Raw genomic sequence first — 22,441 nt, 5'->3', positions numbered from 1 at the left:
ACTGAGAGTTAGATCGCGTATTTACAGACAGAAGGACCAAGAGACAGGTGAACTTAACTAAATCGACTTAGCTCGTCATGATTATCATTTATAAATATATATGTATGTATATTTTATAGGGCCTCCGACATTTCCTTCTGGGTGTCACCAACTTCGTAACAAACTTTTATTCTTTGTTCAGGATTTCACGACTTCATAATACTTTCTTTAGTATTTCTTTTACCGCCTGCAACACAAGCTGTGAGATATTCCATACATACCACAGTAAGATTTGACAATTTTTTTAAATAAATTTTTTTCGAAGTTCGCCATTTTTTTTCCACAAAACAAACTTCAATTAATTTGGCAACTAGCCCTGCTATTCCCGGAGTGGACCGATTTTTTTTTATATTTTTTGTATTTTTTTTCATTTTTGAAAATTTGATAATTTTTTTTAAGTAAATAAAAAAAAATGTAAAAAGAAATCGGCCCACTCCGGAATTAGCAAGAATAGTTGTCAAATTAATTGAAGTTTTTTTTGAGGAAAAATAAAAAGAAAAAAAAATGGCGAACTTCCAAAAAAAATTTTTTAAAAAAAGTTGTCAAATTTTCAAAAATGAAATAAATTAAAAAAATAAAAAAAATTAAAAAAATCGGCCCACTCCGGGATTAGCAGGGATAGTTGTCAAATTAATTGAAGTTTTTTTTAAGGAAAACAAAAAAAAATGGCGAACTTCCAAACAAAAAAAATGACGATTTTACTTAAAAAAACCGATTATTTTATATAATTGATCGTGTTAAATTTTTTTCGTGTATTTTTTCGAAAAGTTCATTCCAAAAAAAAAATTGAAAAAAAGGTCCCCCAAAAGTCAATTTCAACAAAAGTTATGGCTATTTGAAAATAAAAACGCCATTTTTTTGAAAAATTCATAACTTTTTTGAAGTTGGACAAAAACTTTTGAAAAAATTCTCAAAAATGTTTTTCAAAGGGTAGAAAAGGATGGAAAACTTTCAGCAAAATCTAAAGGGGTCGGGTTCAAAAATGGTCGATTTGGTATGGAATACCCCATATATTATATAGGTTAAAATAGGCATCCTGGGGAACCGAACACCCAAAAAGTATCGGTAACGCGCCTATATTGCAACCTCCTTACTATTTTTAAGTCTTTTTATTTAAATCTCTGTGCCGAACCGCTCATTTTCGACTATCCGCTGCTTGGATTTCAAACAAATTTCATGTATTCAAATACTCGCAATACTACGACTATTCGAACAGTATTAATCGGTTAACATTCATACAAACCGGATATTCGAACGCAAGTTAATTTTTAATCGTTCGATTGTATTTTTTTTATTGACCAATAGACCTGTGATTTTAAATAACCCTTTATAGACATAGACAAATCTAATTGTGTTAAATCACCTTATTTTCAAAAAAGTATGGTCTAATTATGCCTTCAGTCCAAACACACATCACGTTGTGACACGTTGTGGATGCATTTCGAACAGCAGCCGCTAGGCTTTCATTATCTTTGAATAATTGTTCATTATACTAATACACGTTGTTCTATATATATAAATATTGCGTTAATTTTGGGACACCCTTTAGTAATATGATAACACCCCTACCAGGATATATTGTACGTATAATTGTATAGTAACAAAACAAACGATTAATATCTAATATATGTATGTATTTAGAATTTCATGAAAAAAATTAAACTTAACTTTATATTACATTCACACAGACATGTACTTCGGAGAATTAAACCCTTAAAATTGTCGGAAAAATTATTAGTTATTAAGATCTAAAAATAACTGAATAATATTTAATTTTAACGTTTCTTTTTCCCATAGATTATATTTTATCATTTAAACGTAAGCATAGTCTGTAATTGACTATTTCAAATTTTAGTTTACCACACTTTATTTAAATTATGTAATATGACTTCTAATTATAACTTTATTAAATTGCATTTTTTTTAATGTGTTAAATCCATTAATTGAGTTTCGATCTTTTTTTTGCTATGGCGTCCTCTACTGCACGAAGCTGTTTTAATAATTCCTCCCGTCGTGATTTTTTTAGATCCTTTTCGGAATTTATAGAATGTGTTGGTGATGTAGCAAGTGCTGATACTCCTACTGTGGGTTGCTTTTTAATTTCAATAGATATTGGTGATCTCTTTTTTGTCGGTTCCGCTGAAAATATATTAGAATATATTACTATACATATTTATATATATTTCAATAAACATATAACGATAAAATTTTCTTCCATTGGCAATATTATAAGATCTCAAATTACCTCGATAGACAACACTAACTTTTGCGCAATTGCAATAAAATACTGCGAGTATGTTAAACTTCTACAATCACTGATTGACCCGAACGCAACAAATGTTTGTTCCGCATTTAGCGAGTCTTTAGTATTACCCTAACTATTTATTTGCATACCGGATCAAGCCTACTCGTCTAAAATCCTGTCCTTTCTTGTTCAACACCAATTTTTTGTTGAAATTCTTTCGACTTTTCTTTATTTTTGATAAAAAAAAATTATCAGATGGATGGAAATGTAAGCAATGCGAACGGCTCGTCTAATATTGAGGATTTCTACTTTTCCCATTTACCACCCTCTTCAAATATTTAAGCGTAAATGGATGATTCGATTGCTACTTTTTCACAAGACATCATCAGAAACAAACTATTGACAATATTTAAGTATATGTGGAGATTAATTTTGAGGTCGCGTACATATTGTAATGATATTAATTTTGAAATTAACTATACATGCATGTATATAAGTTATATACAATTAAATTTTAACAATAGTTAACAGGACAAGTATTATGAAAATTATTAACAAAAAGCAATATGAAGTCGTCATGGAAGGAGAAAGGTTGTTCGGTATTTCGAGTATACTGTTGGTGCTTACTAGCTTATATGCTAGATTGCGAATGCAATAACCTAGTCTAAACTTTATGTATAAATTAAGCTCATAAATATTAACAGTCCTGAACCCATGGTGTATTTCAAAATCTTTAAATGATTTGGAATTAGATATTTTTATAAATACTTTTATAAAAACGTGGTTATCTTACAACATTATAAAATACAGGATCTGTTACTATTTCCCACTTACCTTTTTTAACAGATCTACGTTCATGAACTAACTTATCAGTTCTAGAACGTTTAATGCTAGGCCGTTCCCTGGAGATTGACGAACTGTCAGAACTGGACGAACCAGAATCTGAATCTGAATCGCTTGAATCAGATGAATCTGAAATGACAACATAGAACTTGTTTATAAAGAAAATAAAACTAGCGAAATATGACAAGTTTTCCTCTCTAATCTAGGCAAAATATTATAAAATGTGCTCAAAATTTATTGTGGAATTGTGAACACATTTTTCTAATATATTAGGTTTTAAGTAATTTTGCAAAACATTTGTTCAAAAACTATTCTTATATATGAAACGCTATTTCGTTATGTACCCGCAGAACGCCCGAACCGCTGTATGGAAAGACGTGGATTTACAATATTATTCGTTTATTCCAGTAAAAGGTCCTAAAGAAGGTTTTTTTACAAAATCATAGTTCCAATTGTGTTCCAAAGAAGTTTTCGTACATTTCGCTTTTGCTGGCAACTTCTCTTTCTTAATTACAATAGGGAATATTCTTTATAAAGGTACTTTCCTAAAGTGAACAAGTGAGCTAGCGGGATATTTCAGTGGCTCATTCGAAGAGAGCAATATAAATCATACGCGGAACTAGCCGCTTTCCTTGAAATTATTTTTTTGATGCACTCTTACTCAAAACGTAAATGACTGCAAAGCTCACACACTAGTGGCGACTGAGCTAAAAGATACCGGATATATCAAAGCAATATGTGACGCGATTTAATAATTAAAAATGTATGTTCATACATGAAAATTTTACAAGAGTAGCGGTTGGTTGGTTGGTGGAAACCAGACTTTTACTTGTATAATAGACTGTAGAGTTGTATAATATCAAAACAGAAATTCGCACTGGCAGATGCATCATAGAGGAAGGCAAGTGAGAAAAGTTCTCTGATCGCCATTCACCAGAAACGATTATTTACATATGGCTCAAGCAGCTCACGACTTCCGGTTTTAGACCAAGAATCTTTTGGGTAGTCTAAGAACATCCGTTCGAAGGCGAAATATCCCCTACAAAGGGTTGTGCGCTAGGTTTGGGCCCCGCCACGTAAAAAACGCCCCCACAACAACGTCAACCTCGAAATCCAACGCAGGATATCTCTTGCCAACAGGTGCTACTTCGGACTAAGTCCTCTCTCGAGGAACAAAAACAAAACTCTATAAGTCACTCAATATTCCCGTCCTGTTATATGGTGCAGAGGCATGGACGATGACAACAACTGATGAGTCGACGTAGCGAGCTTCCGAGAGAAAAGTTCTGCGAAATATTTATGGTCCTTTGCGCGTTGGCCACGGCGAATATCGCATTCGATGGAACGATGAGCTGTGTGAGATATATGACGACATTGACAGAGTTCAGCGAATTAAAAGACAGCGGCTACGCTGGCTAGGTCATGTTATCCGAATCGACGAAAACACTCCAGCTCTGAAAGTATTCGACGCATTACCCGCCGGGGAAAGCAGAGGAAGAGGAAAACCTCCACTCCGTTGGAAGGACCAGATGGAGAAGGACCTGGCTTCGCTTGACATCTCCAATTGGCGCCACCTAGCGAAAAGATGAAACGACTGGCTGCGCTGTACGCAGGCATTGTAGCTACTTTGTTAGATGATGGGTGAACGACGCACAGCCATTCATAACAAACCAAACAGAACATGTAACATAAAAAAATAACGGAATAGCTACAGTGTTGAAAAAAAGTTTAATCACAATTTGAGGTGTGTACGTAATATCCTTGACAAACACGCAGTAAAAATATACTGTCAGTCCCAAATTCCACGCGAGAGCAGCCGTGGGTTTAGGCCTCGTTAAAAAATAAAACACTCAAAATTTCATTGAATTTTGTTGCGTTTTAATATTTTTGCATAGCTTTAAAACAAAATGGAACATTTACTCGATTTTGCTGGGTACTGTATATAGAATCATATTTAAGACAAGCAAATTTAGGTATATAAAGTTATGTCAACTACCTGATCCAGAGGAGCTCGATGTTACCCGATGTCGGGATTTGGATTTGTCCGATTTTTTCGTTGGTGCTGCAGTTTTCTTTCGTTTATGCATTGGGCTATATGCACTTCTTTTTTCCATGGTAGGAGATATTGTTGCTTTTCTCTTAGCATTGGGAGAATGCCGAGTACCTGAAATTGAGGTATATTTTTTTAAATGTTGAAGAAGTAAAAAACAATTTTAAAACTTTCTAAAAGTGATTTGAAAAATCTTTGTTTTTTCTTCTTGTTTTGGAAAAATTAAAATATCTTATATATGTAATTATATTACTTACTATTCTTAATTATAATATTATTATAATTATCATTGAGGTAAATCAGCTAAAGCATTAGTTGAAATGTTCTAATTAAATGTAAGGACAGTGTACAAAATAATAAATCGCAAACACAAAGGATACAAAGAGGGAAACAGATTGAAATGCAGCCTTAAAGTGTTAAAGGAGGAATATATGTATGTTTACTCACTTGGAGAGTGACGTGGGCGGCGAGGCATACTAGGGGATCGAGCAGAACGTATTCCATGCCTACGTGCAGGCGATGCTTTATGAGAACTGTTATAACGTCGCCTGTGTCCTGTCGGAGTAGACGAACGACTACTTTCTGAACTTGTATCAGATCGGGAACTGCTTGAAGATGAATATGAGGAATTGGTACTATAACTACGCCGATCATGGCGGCGTTTACTACTATGGTCTCGAGATTCTCCACGCAGGCCTGGTGATCTCATCCAAGGGTCACGCCATTCATCCCCACGACCGACGGGCTCAACACGCTGTACAATTACTTCCCGAGTAGGGCGTACTCGTCTGTCATCTTCGTATTGAGGCATGCGATGAGGAGGTAACTCACGATATCTTGTAGAACGACCATATGAATCCACATCATCATATGCAGCTGGTAATGGCGGTCCACGTGCAAAACGCTCAGTAGGACTGTACATACCTAGTGGTTCTTGATATAAACTATGTCGACCATAGGGTGGAGCAATCTGTGCATTAAAAATTTAACAATTTTTGCTTTTTACAATTTCACTCTTGTTACTTACATCTTGAGGAGAGCTTCTTTCCTTCAAATAGTATGCGTCTTTTTCTATTTCATCTGGAGATAGAGTCAAATTCATTTTCTTATCCTCGAAATCCATATCTTGCTCTTTTCGCTTATTTGCTTTGCGCATCATTTCTTTCGCTGTTCTCAATCCACGTTCCCAAGCACTTTCTATAACGACAGGAGCATCAGTTGTTGCGGCTCTTGGGTCATGGTGTGCACCATAAGCTGAAGGTGGATGCTGTAAACCTAAACGGTGATGCAATGCTGGACGATCGGTGCGAAAATCATGATAATCAACTGTATGAGTGGGATAATTTGCGCTCCGGGAAGCAGACGGACCTGTTTGTGTTACGGGAACTGGGCGTACTAAATCAAACATGGTATAATTTCCTTTATCAGTTACACCAGGATGAAGAAAACGACAGCTCATTCCCCATGTACATTGACCACGTGTATAAAAGCGACACACTGGTTTGGGTTCCGTCTCTTCCGGACGTTTCTCATCTTCATCTGACACCTCTCCTTCTTCTAACTCTTCTCCATCCTCTGCTTCTCCATCAGATTTTGAATTTTTCGCCCTATCATTGCTTGGTTTACTTTCCTGTTCATCTACAAGCTTCTCATCATCTTTACTTATGTCTTGGCATTCACCTTCTTCAGCCTCAAAGTCCAAAGCATCTTCATCATTGGGTTTGACCAATACTTCTATCGGATCAGTTTGCCTCTCGTTTTCAGCCAAATTGGTATTTCCATCAATTACTTTTGACGTTTCGCCAGTCTTAAAATAATAGATTAGGAAATTCAATAAAATTATAAGTTATTAATTAAGAAAATTGAAAAAGCAATTGTTAAACCAAAACTTGAGCTAATCCAAAGCAATAACGTATATAAAAACAAATAGAAAAAAGTTGACGAATATAAAATATATTTCTACTGTAACTGTGGAGAGAATCGATGTTATTACGTAATAAAATTACAATTTCAAATAATTATTAAAATCATAAAAATTTCATAAATAAAAGTGCTACATTTAGAAGTACCTTTCCTTGAGTTTTAATTAGATCTAGTTTTTGGCGCAAATCGGTTATAACAGCATTCTGGCTATTTTCGGTTTCCAAAGAGTATATTACTTCTGAATTGGTTTCTTTGTGGCCTTCTTGATCTAAATTAATTGATGCTGAAGACACGTTTGTAACTTCGTCCTCTACAGATGGCTTACTACTGTTCAAAACAGATTCACGTTTTTCACTCTCCATATCGCTCACATCACTCAATTCCTCGTGGCTTATATTTTGCACACTATTTCGGAAATTAGAATTTGGGCTGTTACTGCGACTGCTATTTGATGTTACACTTGAATGTCTCGAGCTCCGTGGAGACTTCGTGGGCTGCGGTGACCCAGAACGGCTTCCTTATATTCAAAGAAAATTTCAAACTTATAAAACGAACATTCAATAAACATTATTTTATCATATAATTTGGAATGTTAAACTCCGAAACCTTAAAATTAAATTTAACCTTGTCGAAAAAGGGGGTTAAATTATAGTGGAACGATTTAATAACTACTCAAGTTCTAAATATTTGTAATGATGCCATCAAAATACGAGTACCGGCAGATGTGTTCAAGAAAATAGTAGTGCAACAACTTCTTATATTTAAAGATGCTTCTGCATATACTGACTTGCCAGTCAACAAACGTGATTATTTTTTGGTCAAATAATGAATACATAGCTACGATAAGTAAATGTATTTAAGGAATTCAATAACTTTCTAACAAACAATTTATTGGAAAAAATAAGACATTGTTCTAACAAGAAGCATGTATTTGTAGTGAAGCAGAGGAAATTTAATAGAACATATGGAGAATTGAAGCATTAGCACATGCAATGTAGAAGAGTACCTCTTTTGACGAAAAAACACGTGGCTGCAAGAACAAAGTTAGCAAAAGGACATTACAATTAGCCATCTACAAAATAGAGGAATGTACTGTGGAGAGATGAGAACAATGCATTGGAAAGGATCGGGGTAATGTGTGACCAGCGTAGTCACCGGACTTGAATCCGATCGAAAATTGATGGTAGTGTTATTAAACTAGTTGTAGCAACAGCAAATCCATCAAGTGGAACAGTTGTAAGGGGCCGTGGGATCAAATCCCCATGGGCGGATGTCATTATATAAAAGACTTTACGGAACATCGGTGTATGGATGTACCTATTAAACAAACAAAAGCTTTAGAATCACTTATTAGTCAATCGAAAACATTTACTACATGACCGTTTCATAACAGGGTCTAAATAATCGGAACGGGCCCAGATGAAATGTTTCCTGTCGCTACAGTAACATTTACCATATGTTTTTTTTTTTTTTTTTTTTTTTATTCAAGTTAAATTTACAATATGAAATTTTAAATTTGAACTCGTTTTTTGTTTTTCCTTCTACAAAGTAGTCACTACTGCTTTCGTGAACATACTATTTTTTTAAGTTTTTTTTTTATAAATCTTGTTAGTAAAAAATACATACATATACATATATTGAAAACAAAACTCTGTATGTGCGTAAAAATGGCTAAAAAAATTACTTTTAGTTTGGATTTTTAACCTTTTTTTATTTTATATTTAGAACCCACCAGCACTACTACTTCCAAGAACACAGATATATGTACATATGTATGTACCTAACTGAATATTTAAAACAATTTACCAACGAATCAATCAGGGTATTATACAAAATTTTAAGTGACATTACAGATGCATATTATGAAACATGTTTTGACAAGAATAAGATATTTCAAAAAACATTTGACATTTTGGAGGCTGTTTATTTTATTAAGACTCCATTGGACAACTTAAAGATGGAAATAATTAAAAACTGTTTTTTAAAAGCTGGTTTTCAAAAATATTCACATAACGACGTTATCGGCTTTGATAAAGCATTCAAATGCAAATCTGAAAGGTCAGTATTCAAACGATTTTTTGTCAATCGACGAAAATGTTAATACAGAAGTCATTAATATTGATATTAACATAAAATGTTATTTAGGAACCATCTGACAGAAAAACCGCAGACTTAAATGAATAATGTGCCCAGAGGGGGTCAAATTAAATCGTATTCTAAAACACCAGAGTAACTTTACCGCATTAAAAAATTCGTAGATGTAAATATTCGTTATTGTATATTCCAGTACGTCAAAACTTTGGAAAGTCATCTTGAAAATTGTTTTATAAAATAGAATGAATGAAAGTTGTGACAATATACGATAAACAATTTTTTTTAAACTCAATCAAAAAGTACGTACAAAAAATAAAATTTGTTGTAACTATGATACATCTCTCAGTAAAAATTAAATATGTAAATTAAATTACCAAAAACCCTAATTTATTTAAGAAGAAGTATTTACTTTAGTCAAATTTATATTCGTCCAATCCTAGTATAAACGGACCAAAATTGTAGAAATGTCAGTGTCCGGTTGCAGGAGATATTTAATTTTTATTTTAAACTCTTAATTTTCAATGCAAAAAAAAATATTTCGCTTTGAAGTGAGCAAATTTAGAATTGCATAAAGTTATTTAAAAAATGTATTGTAAGTGTCCACATTTACTTACATTTGAAAACATCATTAATTTATATTTCCTTTTTAATTTTTTTTAAATTTATTTGTACAATGTTTTAATCCACTGTTATACATAAAAAAGAGAGGAATATACTATATATCTTGCGCGAGAAAGTTTACACACTTTTGACTCAAATTGACGAAATAAAGAACATATTTCATAAAAACTGGCCCCTGATCCTAACCGTTTCGCTTTCATAAATACCGAACTGGAAGTATAAGAAATATTGTCCAATGTTGAAATAAAATCATTTAAAATTAATTAAAAATGCTGTAACACTTCCTAAAATTTACTATGCGTATGTGCATCTATCGAGGTACATATATTAAATACTATAACTTACTTCTGTTCGATAAATTATCTAGTGGTGATTTAATACCATCATTTTCATTATCACTAGACGAAGAAGATGATGATGAATTAAAGTCAGATTTTGAAGAAGAATGATTGGAGCAACGAGAATTTGTCCTTGATAGTTCTCGCTCTTCCGCATTATCAATTGCCTCTATATTGGGTGCATTCGTAATTTCATTTACTGGTTCCGGTGAAGATCGTGAATTCTCCGTTGATGATGATGATGAGTTTGACACCGAAGACCCGGCATTTGAATCATCCGAATCCATATTTTAATAAATTTTTATTGATGCCACGCGAAAACTGCAACGCTGCGAATGGAGACATTTGAACATATAATAAATAATATTATCGATTAAACCTAAGGTTTATTTGTTAACTTATATTCATCATCAGTGTCTTTATAACACTTAAAATCCGTTCTCGTTTCCTAAATAAAATGTCTACAGCCGATTGACATTTTTTGTTCTAATAAATAAATAGATAACTCAACAATTAGCCTCCTTCCTCCAGACCGATACGAGGGATGCAATCCGCATAGGTGTGCAATTAGCCAAATCATAAGAGGCAAGAGAATTTTCTAAGTGTGGAGATTTAAAACTGCTTGTCTACGGAAAAACAAAATTTCACAGCAACCATTTAAGGTTAACTTAGAGTAAAAACTTAATGATTTTATTAGGAGAAAAAATATCTAAGTATATTTAATAATGATACTTGAGTCTGATAAATCAAATCTGCATGAGAATTAAAATCATGGCATATGGGGCAGAAAGGTTCGTTTAGTTCTAAATCAGATTTATATGATTTTAAAGGATTATGCCGCATCTTCTCAAGCAATGTACATTGCTAACAATCTGTCAAATACATTGCCATTGGTGTTGACAATGTCCTTGAGTCGGCATTAGATATCAATCTCGAAATGGCGTCGGGTAGGTATATTCAAGCTGAGATAGAGCACATTTTTATGAGAATGACAAACTTTATGTGGAAAAAAAAAAAAAAAGTATAAATGTACTTTTTTCAACAACCTTTAAAATATAATTAATGATATTTGCATATGCTAACAAATACCATTAAAGTATTGCCCATAGTATGTATGTATTTAATTACTATTTCATATGTTTTGTTAAAATTTATGATTATTATTATATTAAAAACTCCCTCTAAATGTTGCGTCTTCAAAATTTTTATGGTAATGAAACCGCTCTGTCGAAGCACTACCATGACAGTAAATTGCTAACAATGAATGGCATGCAATATATTTAGACATCGATTGTTAAACATTGACAATATTGCTAGCAATCCAGATATTTAGCAATTTTAAATTGCTTGTCGAGATTCCCTTAAAGGTGTAGTCAGAATTTAAAAAAGTACATAATATCTTATAGATATTCTCTAAAATTTCAAGAAAAATCGAAAAATTCTTTTCGAGCTACTTGATAATTAGTAAAACTGCAAATTCGTCTTCCACAAAACCAAAGTACACTCAAAACTATATTTTTTGAACTGATGACTTCTGTAGCAAGTCGAAACTTCATTTATGTTGCTATGCCCTGGGTGACCCTTCATCTATATGATTTCTATTAGTTAGATTATAACTATTAGTTAATGAGATATAGCATTTTTGTGAAGCTAAACAGGGAAATCAATCGTTGAAAAGAGATTTGCTAAGTTAGAAAATGGCGAAATAAGCACCGAAGACAATGACTCTCTAAAGAGGCGAAAGCTCTGTGCAAAGTGGGTGCCTCGCAAGTTCATAATCTAACAAAAACAACGAATTGCTGAATCTGAGGAGTGTTTGAGTGCTCTTTAATTGTAATAACACCGAAGTTTTGCGTCGGTTTGGGACAATAAAAATACAGCTCCATCATTTCACACTGCAGTCCAATCGACAGCATTATAGTGGATTGCACATGATGAACCGGTATTCAAGCGAAAAAGTCCCCTGGCAAGGTTATAACATCAGTCTTTTAAGATTCACGCATAATATTCATCGACTGATTACTGAGCCTGTTATAATCCATTGCACTGTGCATTTGGTTGCAGTTCTATTCTACTATTCCAAATATTAGCAATTGTATTATTTCTGAGAAAGGATCAGTTTTAAATAGTACGCCATACTTCATCGTTTCCGTTTAAATATTGCTCGCTAGAGAGCTGCGATAATAAACTCGTCCGGTACTGCCGCAAACGGTAGGTCCCAATGTAATATCTTCGAAAATATTCATTTAAATCAAATGCTGCACAGGGCCATATGGATCTACATATATTAAATCAAAAATGTATTTAAGGTATTTAATTGGATAACGAATAATATGTCGTGAAAAGTAGCTGGCAAAAGAATGTTATTGTGGGATATCCATAAGAGATAGACATATACCATCGCGGAGTTTTCTGTAGACCTTTTCAATGGGTACTTAGTACATTATTTTGATAAATTTCGTAGGGTTCAGCCTGCGTTAGCAATGTAAACGAAAAAAATTTAATTATTCGACATCACATTAGAAACCTCAAAAATAACAGTTTACAATTAACAACTATTTAATGGATGTTATTATACATCTAAACCGTCCTCTTCAATCACTCTATCTATTAAAAAACGCATAAAAATCTGTTGCATAGTTTTAAAGATTTAAGCATACAAAGGGACATAGGGACAGAAAAATCTACTTTCTTTTATACTATGTAATGAAGACAAAACAATTTTTAAAAATTTAATTTTTCATGTCTTCCTCTACACCTAACCTCTAAAGCTAATAATCTAAACTGCTACTTATAGAGCCGGAAAAATCATTTCATCTTCGCAGAAGAACTACACACTGTTATATTCAGGATTTTTATTATATTATGACAAACTTGGGGCTGTAGATAGATTCGTAAGTTTTAACGACTAGTGCATGAAGACGGTTTAACATAGATTGACTGCCATACTTTAAATTTCATTGCGAAGTTAATCCTCTTGGTAATGCCGTCTTTTGAGAGGAGGGCTAGTGGCATCTCTTTTTTTGTTGAGACGAGATTACATTACCACATCAATACATTAATAAAGATATTCACTGAAGAAATCTGGGTTGATAACAAAAAGTAATATTTTTGACTTACTTTATCGAAACCTTTCTAAATTCAGTAAAACTAACGTTAGTAAGCTCATTCTACCCAGAAAGCATTGATATGATTCACAAATTCAAGCGTATTGATTGCTGATTTCTCTTTACAGAATAAATAAAAAACAATACTATTATCATATTATTACTCAGGACTCGACCTATATCACACAGTTTTATTTTATCCCGTGTTGATTAAAGAGATATAAATTTTGATAAACTAACCAGAAACCTTAAATAAAATAAAATTCAAGGTATGAATATTTCCAGCACTTGGTCAAGCGATCGAGAGCAAAATCGTCGGGCCTTTATTATGTAAAAATAAATAATATCACGAACTGAGTTGGTTTAGATATGCGCGTCAGTTCGTATATACACGAATTGATAACTAAGTTTTTGAGATGTTTATCCTTTTCTCCTCAAGAAGCTGTTCACTTACTGAAATCAGGATATCGAACACTAGAGCACATAGCTGCCATTCAAACCCAACGATCAAAATCCAACTCTTATATGGAAAGATTTTATATTGAATTTAACAAATACATATATTTTCGAAATTCTACAGTATCCCATAAAATTGATTTAGTAGTAAAATTTTATGGGTTAGTAGTATATATGTATGTATATCTACTATATACTTAATAAAACAAATAACGTTAGATATAGAACCCTTCGAGTTAAAAAGTTTTTAACAAAAACTACTAATAAATTTGAGTGGACGAACTTGAAGACATAACATAACAACATGAAACTTCTTGTTTTATTATTGAAAATTTAAAAAAACAACTGTCAGTGTTGCTTGTATTTCATTCGCAATAGATTAAAATTGTCCGTTTTTAACAATGTAGCCAACGAAATGCAGCTAACTCTTATATTGAATAAACGTTATTTTTTCACTATTTAATATAAAATAAATGAGTAGAAACGAAATTATGAAGTGTTAGTGGATATAAAAATTAAAAATATAAGTGTAAAATTCACTGTAAATAAGAGAAACACACATTTTAAAAAGTTGAATTTCTGAACCTTAAACGCAAATATCTCAAAAACCATAAGTCAGTGGCTATATTTATATATACTATATGTATATATTTTCTTGATCTGGAGGACCTCCTCTATCCGTACACACCCATTTTAAGCAATTGGGGGATGCTATTCTAAAATTTACCCAATAAAGCGCTCACGGAAGACAAAAAAACTCGTAATTACAACTACATATATAACATTATTCAGTTTTTCCAGATGAGTAACAATTGTTGGTTTTATTATTTTTTTTGGTTTGAAAACAGTGAATTTGCATATATCAAGCAAGATACCCATGGAGTCTATTATCAATTCTTACCTTTAAAATCATATAAAACAATGTCTTCTTTATGCCACATATTGAATATCTCCCTTTTAATTGTCATAACCTTCATTATAAAACCGGCGCGTAATACCGATGAACACTTTTTACACTGCACTTTTACTAACCACAGATATACTATTTTCACGACTTGACTGTTCTCGATTTTTCACAAACGCACATAATACACCGCAAATTTAACTTGGAAGCATTTAAGACATTACTTTAGTTCATTTATTTTTACATATTCAACTTGGTCGTATGTATAACGCATCTCTGCAAATCGTATATATTTTACTAAATCTTTATTTAAAAATCGGTGAAAACCTTCGATGAATCCTTACCTGGAGCGTTTTAATAACTAGAGCAATTTTTCAGACGAGTTATATGAAATAACCGTTTTGTTATTTCCCCAACAAAACTACGACAAAATAATTTTTTGGTAACTGCTCTTCTCAATATATCAAAAACTGAACGTTTTCTAGTTTTTCTCAAGCCAGTCTAAAATAGTGCCATTCGCATTGTTAATTTAAAAACATGGCTTCTCTTCAGTCTCAGGGTTGCTTAGTTCAATTGATTTGGTAATCAGTACTACCAATCGCAAACTTAAAGTCGCTACACTAGTGCCGGTTCACACATAGCGACTTTTGTCGCCCTACGCTGTCATTTGTCAACGAGAGTTGAAAAGACGAAAGGCACAGAATGGATATTACCCGGGCAACATTCTTTTTGGGCAGGGATTTGGAATAGCATCCCCCCATAAGGTATGTACAGTTTCTAACCATTTATTTCATATTAAATTGGACAAAAATAACTTTAATTCCATATTAAACTTTATTGAAAATCCATTCATTCATATATTTCAATAAGAAAATTGTTGCAAACAATCAAAAAATTATTGTTACCATATTTTGTAATGGAATAAAATTAAGAAAAAAATATTATGCAGTCAGTACAAAATTTATTATATGATGAGTAATTCAAAATTGTTCAGAATTTTCATTACCTTGATATGTCTCGGTGTTGGATCGACCAGGTTATTTTTTTGAAGCGCGGTCGAAGGCCAACGCAAAAAGGAGTTCAACGCCGCGAAAGAATGAGCACGCCCAGGTGTTGGTCCGACCAGGGTTATTTTATTGAAGCGCGGCCGAAGGCCGCCAATTGAGAAAGGAATTCTATGCGGAAAACTAATGTGTTATTTATTTCCCGTCGTTAGGGTATTTATTATTTTCATTATTTCTTTCGGTTCTTTTGTAAAATAAGGTAACACTGATTATTAGTTAGAATGCAACCCTTTGTTATTCTCTGAAAAAAAATTTAACATAAGTTAAATATTGAATAAAAGTTATTTTTGCACTATTTAATATAAAATAAATTGTTAGAAACGAAGAAGTGAAGTTTAGTGGATATAAAAACTAAAAATATAGGTGTAAACTTCATTATAAATTCGCGTTTTAAATAGTTGAATTTTTGAAATTTAATTGCAAATACCTCAAAAACCATAAGTTAGCGGCAACTATATATGTATATGTATATGTGTATACATATATGTACTATATGTATATGTGTATACATATACATATATAATATATATATTTGCTTGATCTAGAGAACCTCCTCTAACCGTACAGAGCCATTTAACTCGAAATCGGGGGATGGTAATCTAAAATTTACCCTTCTTTGTGTTCTTGTTCATAATAGTTCGCTAAAAGTTAAACGAAGTGGCGTTTATACATTGAAGTAAATAGTCTCATGTTTAGTATATGTGAAAATTAAAGAGATTTAGCCACGATTTAAATTGAAAATAATATAAAACACGTTTAAGATCAAGACTAATTGAAAACAATATAGAAAGACCAAAATAGGTTATTTTGTTCTAGCCTCGGGAAAAAATTAACTATTTATCCTTTTTCATTACACGTCGGTGTGATTAGCTTACTCGCTCTCTCTCATTGATTTTGGGCAAATCTCCTTTATTGGAGTAGAAATCGCTTACGCGATTATAACCGAGTTAACAATAGCGCGCCAATTGGAAATTCCAAGCGAAGCCTGGACCTATATAGCGTAGCCGCTGTCTCTTGATTCGCTGAACTATGTCAATGTCGTCGTTTATCTCATACAGCTCATCGTTCCATCGAATGCGATATTCGCAGGAGCCAACGTGCCCATAAATCTTTCGCAGGACCTTTCTTTTGAAAACTAGTAACGACGGCTCATCAGATGTTGTCATCGTCCATGCCTATGCACCATATAGCAGGACGGGAATAATGAGTGACTTATAGAGTTTGGTTTTTAGTCGTCGCGAGAGGATTTTACTTCTCAATTGTCTACTTAGTCCGAAGTAGTACCTGTTTGGCAAGAGATATTCTGCGTTGCTATTTCGAGGCTGACGTTGTTGTTGTTGGTGTTGGTTCCAAGATAGACGAAGTCATCTACGACTTCAAAGTTATTATATATCGTGTTGCCCTCGTTCACCACTAGACCTATTTGCGTTGCTGCCTTATCCATTCTAGAGAAAGCAGAACTAACGGCGCGGCTGTTAAGGCCAATGACATCAATATCATCGGCGTTCGCCAGCAGCCTGCTCTATTGTGTTCTGTAGCTCGAATTATTTTCTCCAAGAGCAGATCGAAGAAGTCGCACGAAAGGGAGTCGACTTGTCTGAAACCTCGTTTGATATCGAACGGCTCGGAGAGGTCCTTCCTGATCCTGGCGGAGCTTTTGGTATTGCTCAAAGTCAGTTTACACAGCGGTATTAGTTTTGTGGGAATACCAAATTCAGACGTCGCGGCATAAAGGCAGCTCATTTTCGTGCTGTTAAAAGCAGTTTAGAAATCGACGAAAATGTGATGTGTGTCACACTGATAAGGTCCAATCAGATTATTGACGGCGGGCTTTAATCTTTCACACAATACGCTCGATAGAACCTTATATGCGAAATTTAGGAGACTTATCCTACGGTAGTTAGCGCAGATTGTGGGGTACTCTTTATGGATTGGGCAGAGCACACTTAAATTAAAATCGTTGGGCATGCTTTCCCCCGACTATATTTTACAAACAAGCTGATGCATCCTCCTTATCAGTTCTTCGCCACCGTTTGGAAAAAGACAATTTTGAGAAAAAAGCATTCGATTTCTCCGAAAATAATCTAATTTTGAAAAATCGTTTTCTACACATATTCTTGAACAGTTAAACTTTACTATTTTTTTTATTTCAGGACCAAACTTGGTACATAAGACGCTGATCTGGCCTCAAGCTAGTATTATACAGGTTTCCAACGGCTCAGTGAAACAGTTAACAAAAAAGATGGGATATGTCAAAAATAAGAACGTAATGATAATAGGTCCATGAGTAAAGCATTACCGCTAAACCTTCCACCCAATGCATATCGATAGTAAAAAAGCAACTGAATGGATACCTTCTTATACATATGAACAATTCAGTTATGCGCATGGGCACACAAAAATATCTGTAAGTTTGCATGTATAAATAAACACCAAAATCAATTGGGACTATTATCTAAAATTTGTGTAAGGGGCAATATTCAAACTCCAACATTTATGATTTAATTTTGAAAAGTGGCCAATACAAGCCGATTTATCACCAAAGTTTTAAGTGTTAAATAACAAAGTTTATTTATACTTTGACACTATTTGTACAATGAGTGTCGTTGGTAAACAACTTAATACCTTGTCAACTAATAATGATATAAATGCAAAAGATGTACGAGAATCAAGCGGAAAAACATCGATGCTGGCGAAGTTTATATCACCAAGTGATGTACTTAATTTAAATGAAATAACAGAAAACTACTTATGTTCTATCCATGACAACATCTACGATATTGATTTTACACGTTTTAAAATACGTGACCTGGATTCAGGTGCAATACTATTTGAGATAGCTAAGCCAAGTAATCGATTTTCTCCTAATTTGGAGGACAAATTAATTGAAGCGGCTGGAAGCATGTCCATTGATGATTCAGTAGATGCTAATGCTGGACGATATGTACGATATCAATTTACTCCAGCTTTTCTGGGATTAAAAAATGTTGGTGCAACGTAAGTACCTATACACACATGCATGTAATATATCTATAGTATATAGACATACATGCACAACCTTAATTAATTTTTTAAGTAGTGTTAAGGAGAATCTACTTAACATAATTATTCAAAATGAGATCCACATCAAAAAGAACTGTACTTAAGGTAGCATTGAACCATAGTAATTACATTTAGGTTACGGAATACAATCTCTTTCTGAATCTGAATACTTTTATAACTTGTGAATGAAGCCTCGCAGTATAGTATAGGAGTGCTATGCCGTCCCTAAATAAAAGCGCCAGCGTCAAATTACTGTCAAAAATTCCTTATGCCCATAAATCTTGTATGGCGCAATGTAATCCTCCAGGACTTTCCATTTCTTTATTGAGCCTGCCAAGCGTTCTGATGATAGAGTAATGTCTAGTGTAGTTTCCTCGCATCCCGGTCTTCTAAACGTGGTTGTATTTCCCGTATTGAGCACTATTAGACTTAGGGGCGCACACATTTTTAGAAGGCGCTTTCCTCTCGAGTCCGTGTTTGACAAACCCCACTAAACGGCTTTGGAATTCAGGTCTCCGGCAATAATTAGTTGACCTTCTATAGACCTGGCTGGGTCTTCAATATTGTCGAGCTTTCCTTGGAATTCCTGTATGTTATCGCTTGGCGTCAAGTAGCAGCTAATTATTGTAAAAAGATCGCATTTGGCCCAGACGAAACCATTGCCGTTCCCTTTGTTTACAGTGATGGCGTTACTCCCTGATGGTAGCCATATAGCGGCGGTCGAGCTGCTATCTTCTAGCCAAATACCTCTCCCTTTTTTTTTTATATTGCTCGCTTATGATGATTAACTCGTAGACGTTCTCCATCACCTTTTACGAGAGTAGTGCGTCAGCAGCCTTGCATTGTATGCATATTGGCCTGTAGGATGTTCATTTGTTTTGGTATTTCCTATATATCATACATTTTGCGGAGCATGGGATTTGGTCAACTTTTTCGTGTTTAGCCTCCACACAGAGACAGCATGAAAGAGACTTTGTGCACTCTTTCAATTTGTGACCTGGTTGGCCGCATTTTATGCAAGCACCTTGTCCTCTTCTATCCGGCCCTTTGCAGTCCCAGGTTAAGTGCCTTGGTCCAAAGCAGCGAAAGCATCTTTTTGGGGTTTCTTTTAGACGCAGCCTGCAGTTAACCCAGCCAATTTTTATGCGTGCCTGTCGCATCAGTATGTCAGCCTTATCCTCATCGAGCGTTATATATGCCCTGAACTGCTTTCTTGTGTTAGGTGCTGTTATTCTTATCGTCAAGTCTCCGATGGAGTCCTATAGCACTTTTTTTACAGCCTCTGCTACTTCCTCTTTTGTTGAAAGGGAGTCAAGGTCTCTAATCTCTATTGTGGCTTTTGATTTAAGGTCGGCCACAGTTGCGGACTCTCGGAGGGTCGTCTTGAGTGCCTCGCAGAAACTGGCTTTTGTGGACTGTCCCTTCTCCACCTCCAGTAGTAAAGCCTTGTCCCTCTTTTGAGTTTTTGTTTTCCGTTCCTTCGATTACGGGTGTCTTCCTTTCTTTTTTGGGCAAGTCTTTCTGCCACTGGCCGTCTATTTCACTTCTTTTAACTTTTCATTACATCGAAGAGTTCGTCTAGCTGTGCCGCTCCGTTCTTGACATTCAAGCTGACGTTATTTTGCTTTGCCATCGCCATCTGCTCGTCCCATTTGAGTAATGTACTCCTGTTTCGGCGAGTTTTGAGGCTCTTTTGTCGTGGCCACTGGAGTGCTCTTCTCTTCTATTTCTTTTGCTGGTGGTTCTTGTGTGGCAGAAGTTTCCTTTGAGGGTTCTCTCCGGTTTTTTCGAGTTGTTTGGGGGTGATGGTGAGAGTAGGGGATCTAAGTATCATTCTACTTCTATGGAGCACGTTCCAGTATTCCTCGTCTTGAGCCTCTTTGTTCTGTTGTTCGTTCTGTTGGGATTTTTGTGTTTGTTGTGGTGCATTAATTTTTGATCTAATGGGTCTCCGCTTCAAGCCGCTATCTCCGCGCGTTGTAACAGTTGCCCTTTATGAACCCCGTGGTTATCTATGCAAGCAGGTCACGCAAGGGTTGACACAAGTCCTTATGGAAGTTTGTGTTCAGAGCCAGGTACAGGCACGAATCAGGAGCTCGTCTCATCTGAACCTGCACGGCCAAAAAATTTTGGCGACGTGCATTGAACGTACTTGAAGACCTGCCAGGGTTTTAACGAGACGGAAGTGAGAGCAACATTAGCCTGCCAGCCATTTCGGTAAAATGTGACACTAGGTGATAGAATACTGCCCTCACCAGCCCTTTGTCAAACTAGTCCATTATTTGTTTCTAGTATTTCATAATCAGAGGCCAGTAAGGTCTCGATTCTGATGGGCGCTTGCCCAGGGTTGTCTCCGGCGTCTGTGCACTTTTGGTGCTGCTCACTGGTAGGTTCTCCCTCGGTGTAACCCCGGTGGGTTGTGGACGCTTATTTAAAGGCGGCATCTTCTCGCCTCTTCGCCGGAGGTTCATTGGGCGTATTAGGCGTTTTGAGCCAAGCCCTCCTTTCCTGTAGCTCTTGGTCGGGGGCTGCGTATTGCTATTCGCAGCTAACCTACTTAGCGTAGGCCGTCCACTATCCGCCTGCTGTGACCCCGGTAGTAGCCTGAGCTCAGCCTTTCACACAACCGTTAAGTGAACAGAAATAGTATATTGTTGTATATGTTGCGTGATTATCATATAGCAATATTGTACACACTGAAATTGACCTTTATTTCAAATTGGTAAAAGCAACTTTAACTCGGAAGGACGAAAACTATTATAATTTTTAGGCATATAAACAAATGAAGATATTTATCGATTCTCTTAAATTTCAGGGTTGAATTTACCGTTGGTGGTAAGCCTGTTAACAATTTTCGAATGATTGAACGACACTTCTTTCGAGATCGGCTATTAAAAACATTTGATTTTGAATTTGGATACTGCATTCCCTACTCAAAAAACTCCTGTGAACATATCTATGAGTTTCCTAATCTACCCTCCGAACTAGGTAATATAATATAATATAATATAAGAATAATTAAAGAGTGATGAAAAAGTATTAAAACCAAGTTATTAATATGTTTTTAAATGTTTTATATTTCATATTTGATATAAAAAATTAAATAAGTAATATATTTTTTTGTATAGTTTCAGAAATGATCGCTTGCCCGTTTCAAACTCGTTCAGATAGTTTCTATTTTGTCGAAAATCGTCTCATTATGCATAACAAAGCCGATTATGCCTACGATGGAGGTTTGCTTTTATAAATACATAAAAATAATTGCAATTAATTCTCACCAGAAGCCACATAAGCCTTATTATTATTATTGTCGTATAATTAACTGTTAATTTATGTATAAGAAACTATAGCTAATAAACATATTTTAATTGCGGTTTATTTATTATTTATAATGAGTGCATTTCATTCCTCTAAAGCATTTCTATGTAAATGTGTACGTACATATGATATATTAAGAAAATATTATTCTTCACATCCAAAAGCATTTTCAAAAATATAAAATATATTTTTTACTATTGATCGAAGATATTTATAATTATAAACTTATAATTTAAATTTATTTTAATTTTAAAGTTATTTAATAAATAGAGAGCCGGAAGGAAGGTTTACTTATATACATATGTATATTATGTATGTAAATGAGATGAAGATAATCAAATAAGAAAGATTTGCACAAATAATATTGTTGTCGATTTTGAACACGACTTATAGGGGG

The 22,441-nt window shown here is 34.4% G+C and overlaps 2 protein-coding genes across 3 annotated transcripts; one reads left to right on the top strand and one right to left on the bottom strand.

The window, feature by feature from the left end:
- Positions 1-1,874: 1,874 nt before the first annotated feature.
- Positions 1,875-15,173, bottom strand: LOC120774087 (zinc finger CCCH domain-containing protein 18). Of its 2 annotated transcripts, XM_040103420.1 has the most exons (9): positions 14,965-15,173; positions 14,618-14,896; positions 10,161-10,482; positions 7,247-7,617; positions 6,205-6,984; positions 5,625-6,147; positions 5,124-5,291; positions 3,119-3,256; positions 1,875-2,178 (listed from the first exon to the last, which is right to left on the bottom strand). In XM_040103420.1, exons 3-9 carry the CDS (start codon positions 10,438-10,440, stop codon positions 1,979-1,981), a joined length of 2,460 nt encoding a protein of 819 aa, XP_039959354.1. In that variant the 5' UTR covers positions 10,441-10,482; positions 14,618-14,896; positions 14,965-15,173; the 3' UTR covers positions 1,875-1,978. The 2 variants fall into 2 exon arrangements, with proteins under 2 accessions (XP_039959354.1, XP_039959353.1); XM_040103419.1 differs by lacking the exon at positions 14,618-14,896.
- A 2,891-nt stretch (positions 15,174-18,064) lies between these two features.
- On the top strand, positions 18,065-22,168 carry LOC120775859 (protein unc-119 homolog). The gene is made up of 3 exons (XM_040106229.1): positions 18,065-18,681; positions 21,542-21,714; positions 21,855-22,168. The coding sequence occupies exons 1-3, from the start codon at positions 18,281-18,283 to the stop codon at positions 21,971-21,973; spliced, it is 693 nt and encodes a 230-aa protein (XP_039962163.1). The 5' UTR covers positions 18,065-18,280; the 3' UTR covers positions 21,974-22,168.
- Positions 22,169-22,441: the final 273 nt, after the last annotated feature.

The sequence above is a fragment of the Bactrocera tryoni genome, chromosome 4 (assembly GCF_016617805.1).
Source record: "Bactrocera tryoni isolate S06 chromosome 4, CSIRO_BtryS06_freeze2, whole genome shotgun sequence".
Lineage (NCBI taxonomy): Eukaryota > Metazoa > Arthropoda > Insecta > Diptera > Tephritidae > Bactrocera > Bactrocera tryoni.
This window is presented reverse-complemented; position numbering and strand designations above follow the sequence as displayed.

What these genes read in the sequence shown, in the direction of transcription:
- LOC120774087 (XM_040103420.1), bottom strand. Translation starts at nt 10,440, where the DNA reads ATGGATTCGGATGATTCAAATGCCGGGTCTTCGGTGTCAAACTCATCA. An exon ending in AAAGAAGCTCTCCTCAAGAT is followed by an intron (nt 6,148 to 6,204) that starts GTAAGTAACAAG and finishes TTTAATGCACAG; the next exon opens with ATTGCTCCACCCTATGGTCG. An exon ending in ATCGAGCTCCTCTGGATCAG is followed by an intron (nt 3,257 to 5,123) that starts GTAGTTGACATA and finishes TTGTCATTTCAG; the next exon opens with ATTCATCTGATTCAAGCGAT.
- LOC120775859 (XM_040106229.1), top strand. Translation starts at nt 18,281, where the DNA reads ATGAGTGTCGTTGGTAAACAACTTAATACCTTGTCAACTAATAATGAT. An exon ending in TTAAAAAATGTTGGTGCAAC is followed by an intron (nt 18,682 to 21,541) that starts GTAAGTACCTAT and finishes CTTAAATTTCAG; the next exon opens with GGTTGAATTTACCGTTGGTG. An exon ending in TAATCTACCCTCCGAACTAG is followed by an intron (nt 21,715 to 21,854) that starts GTAATATAATAT and finishes TTTTTTGTATAG; the next exon opens with TTTCAGAAATGATCGCTTGC.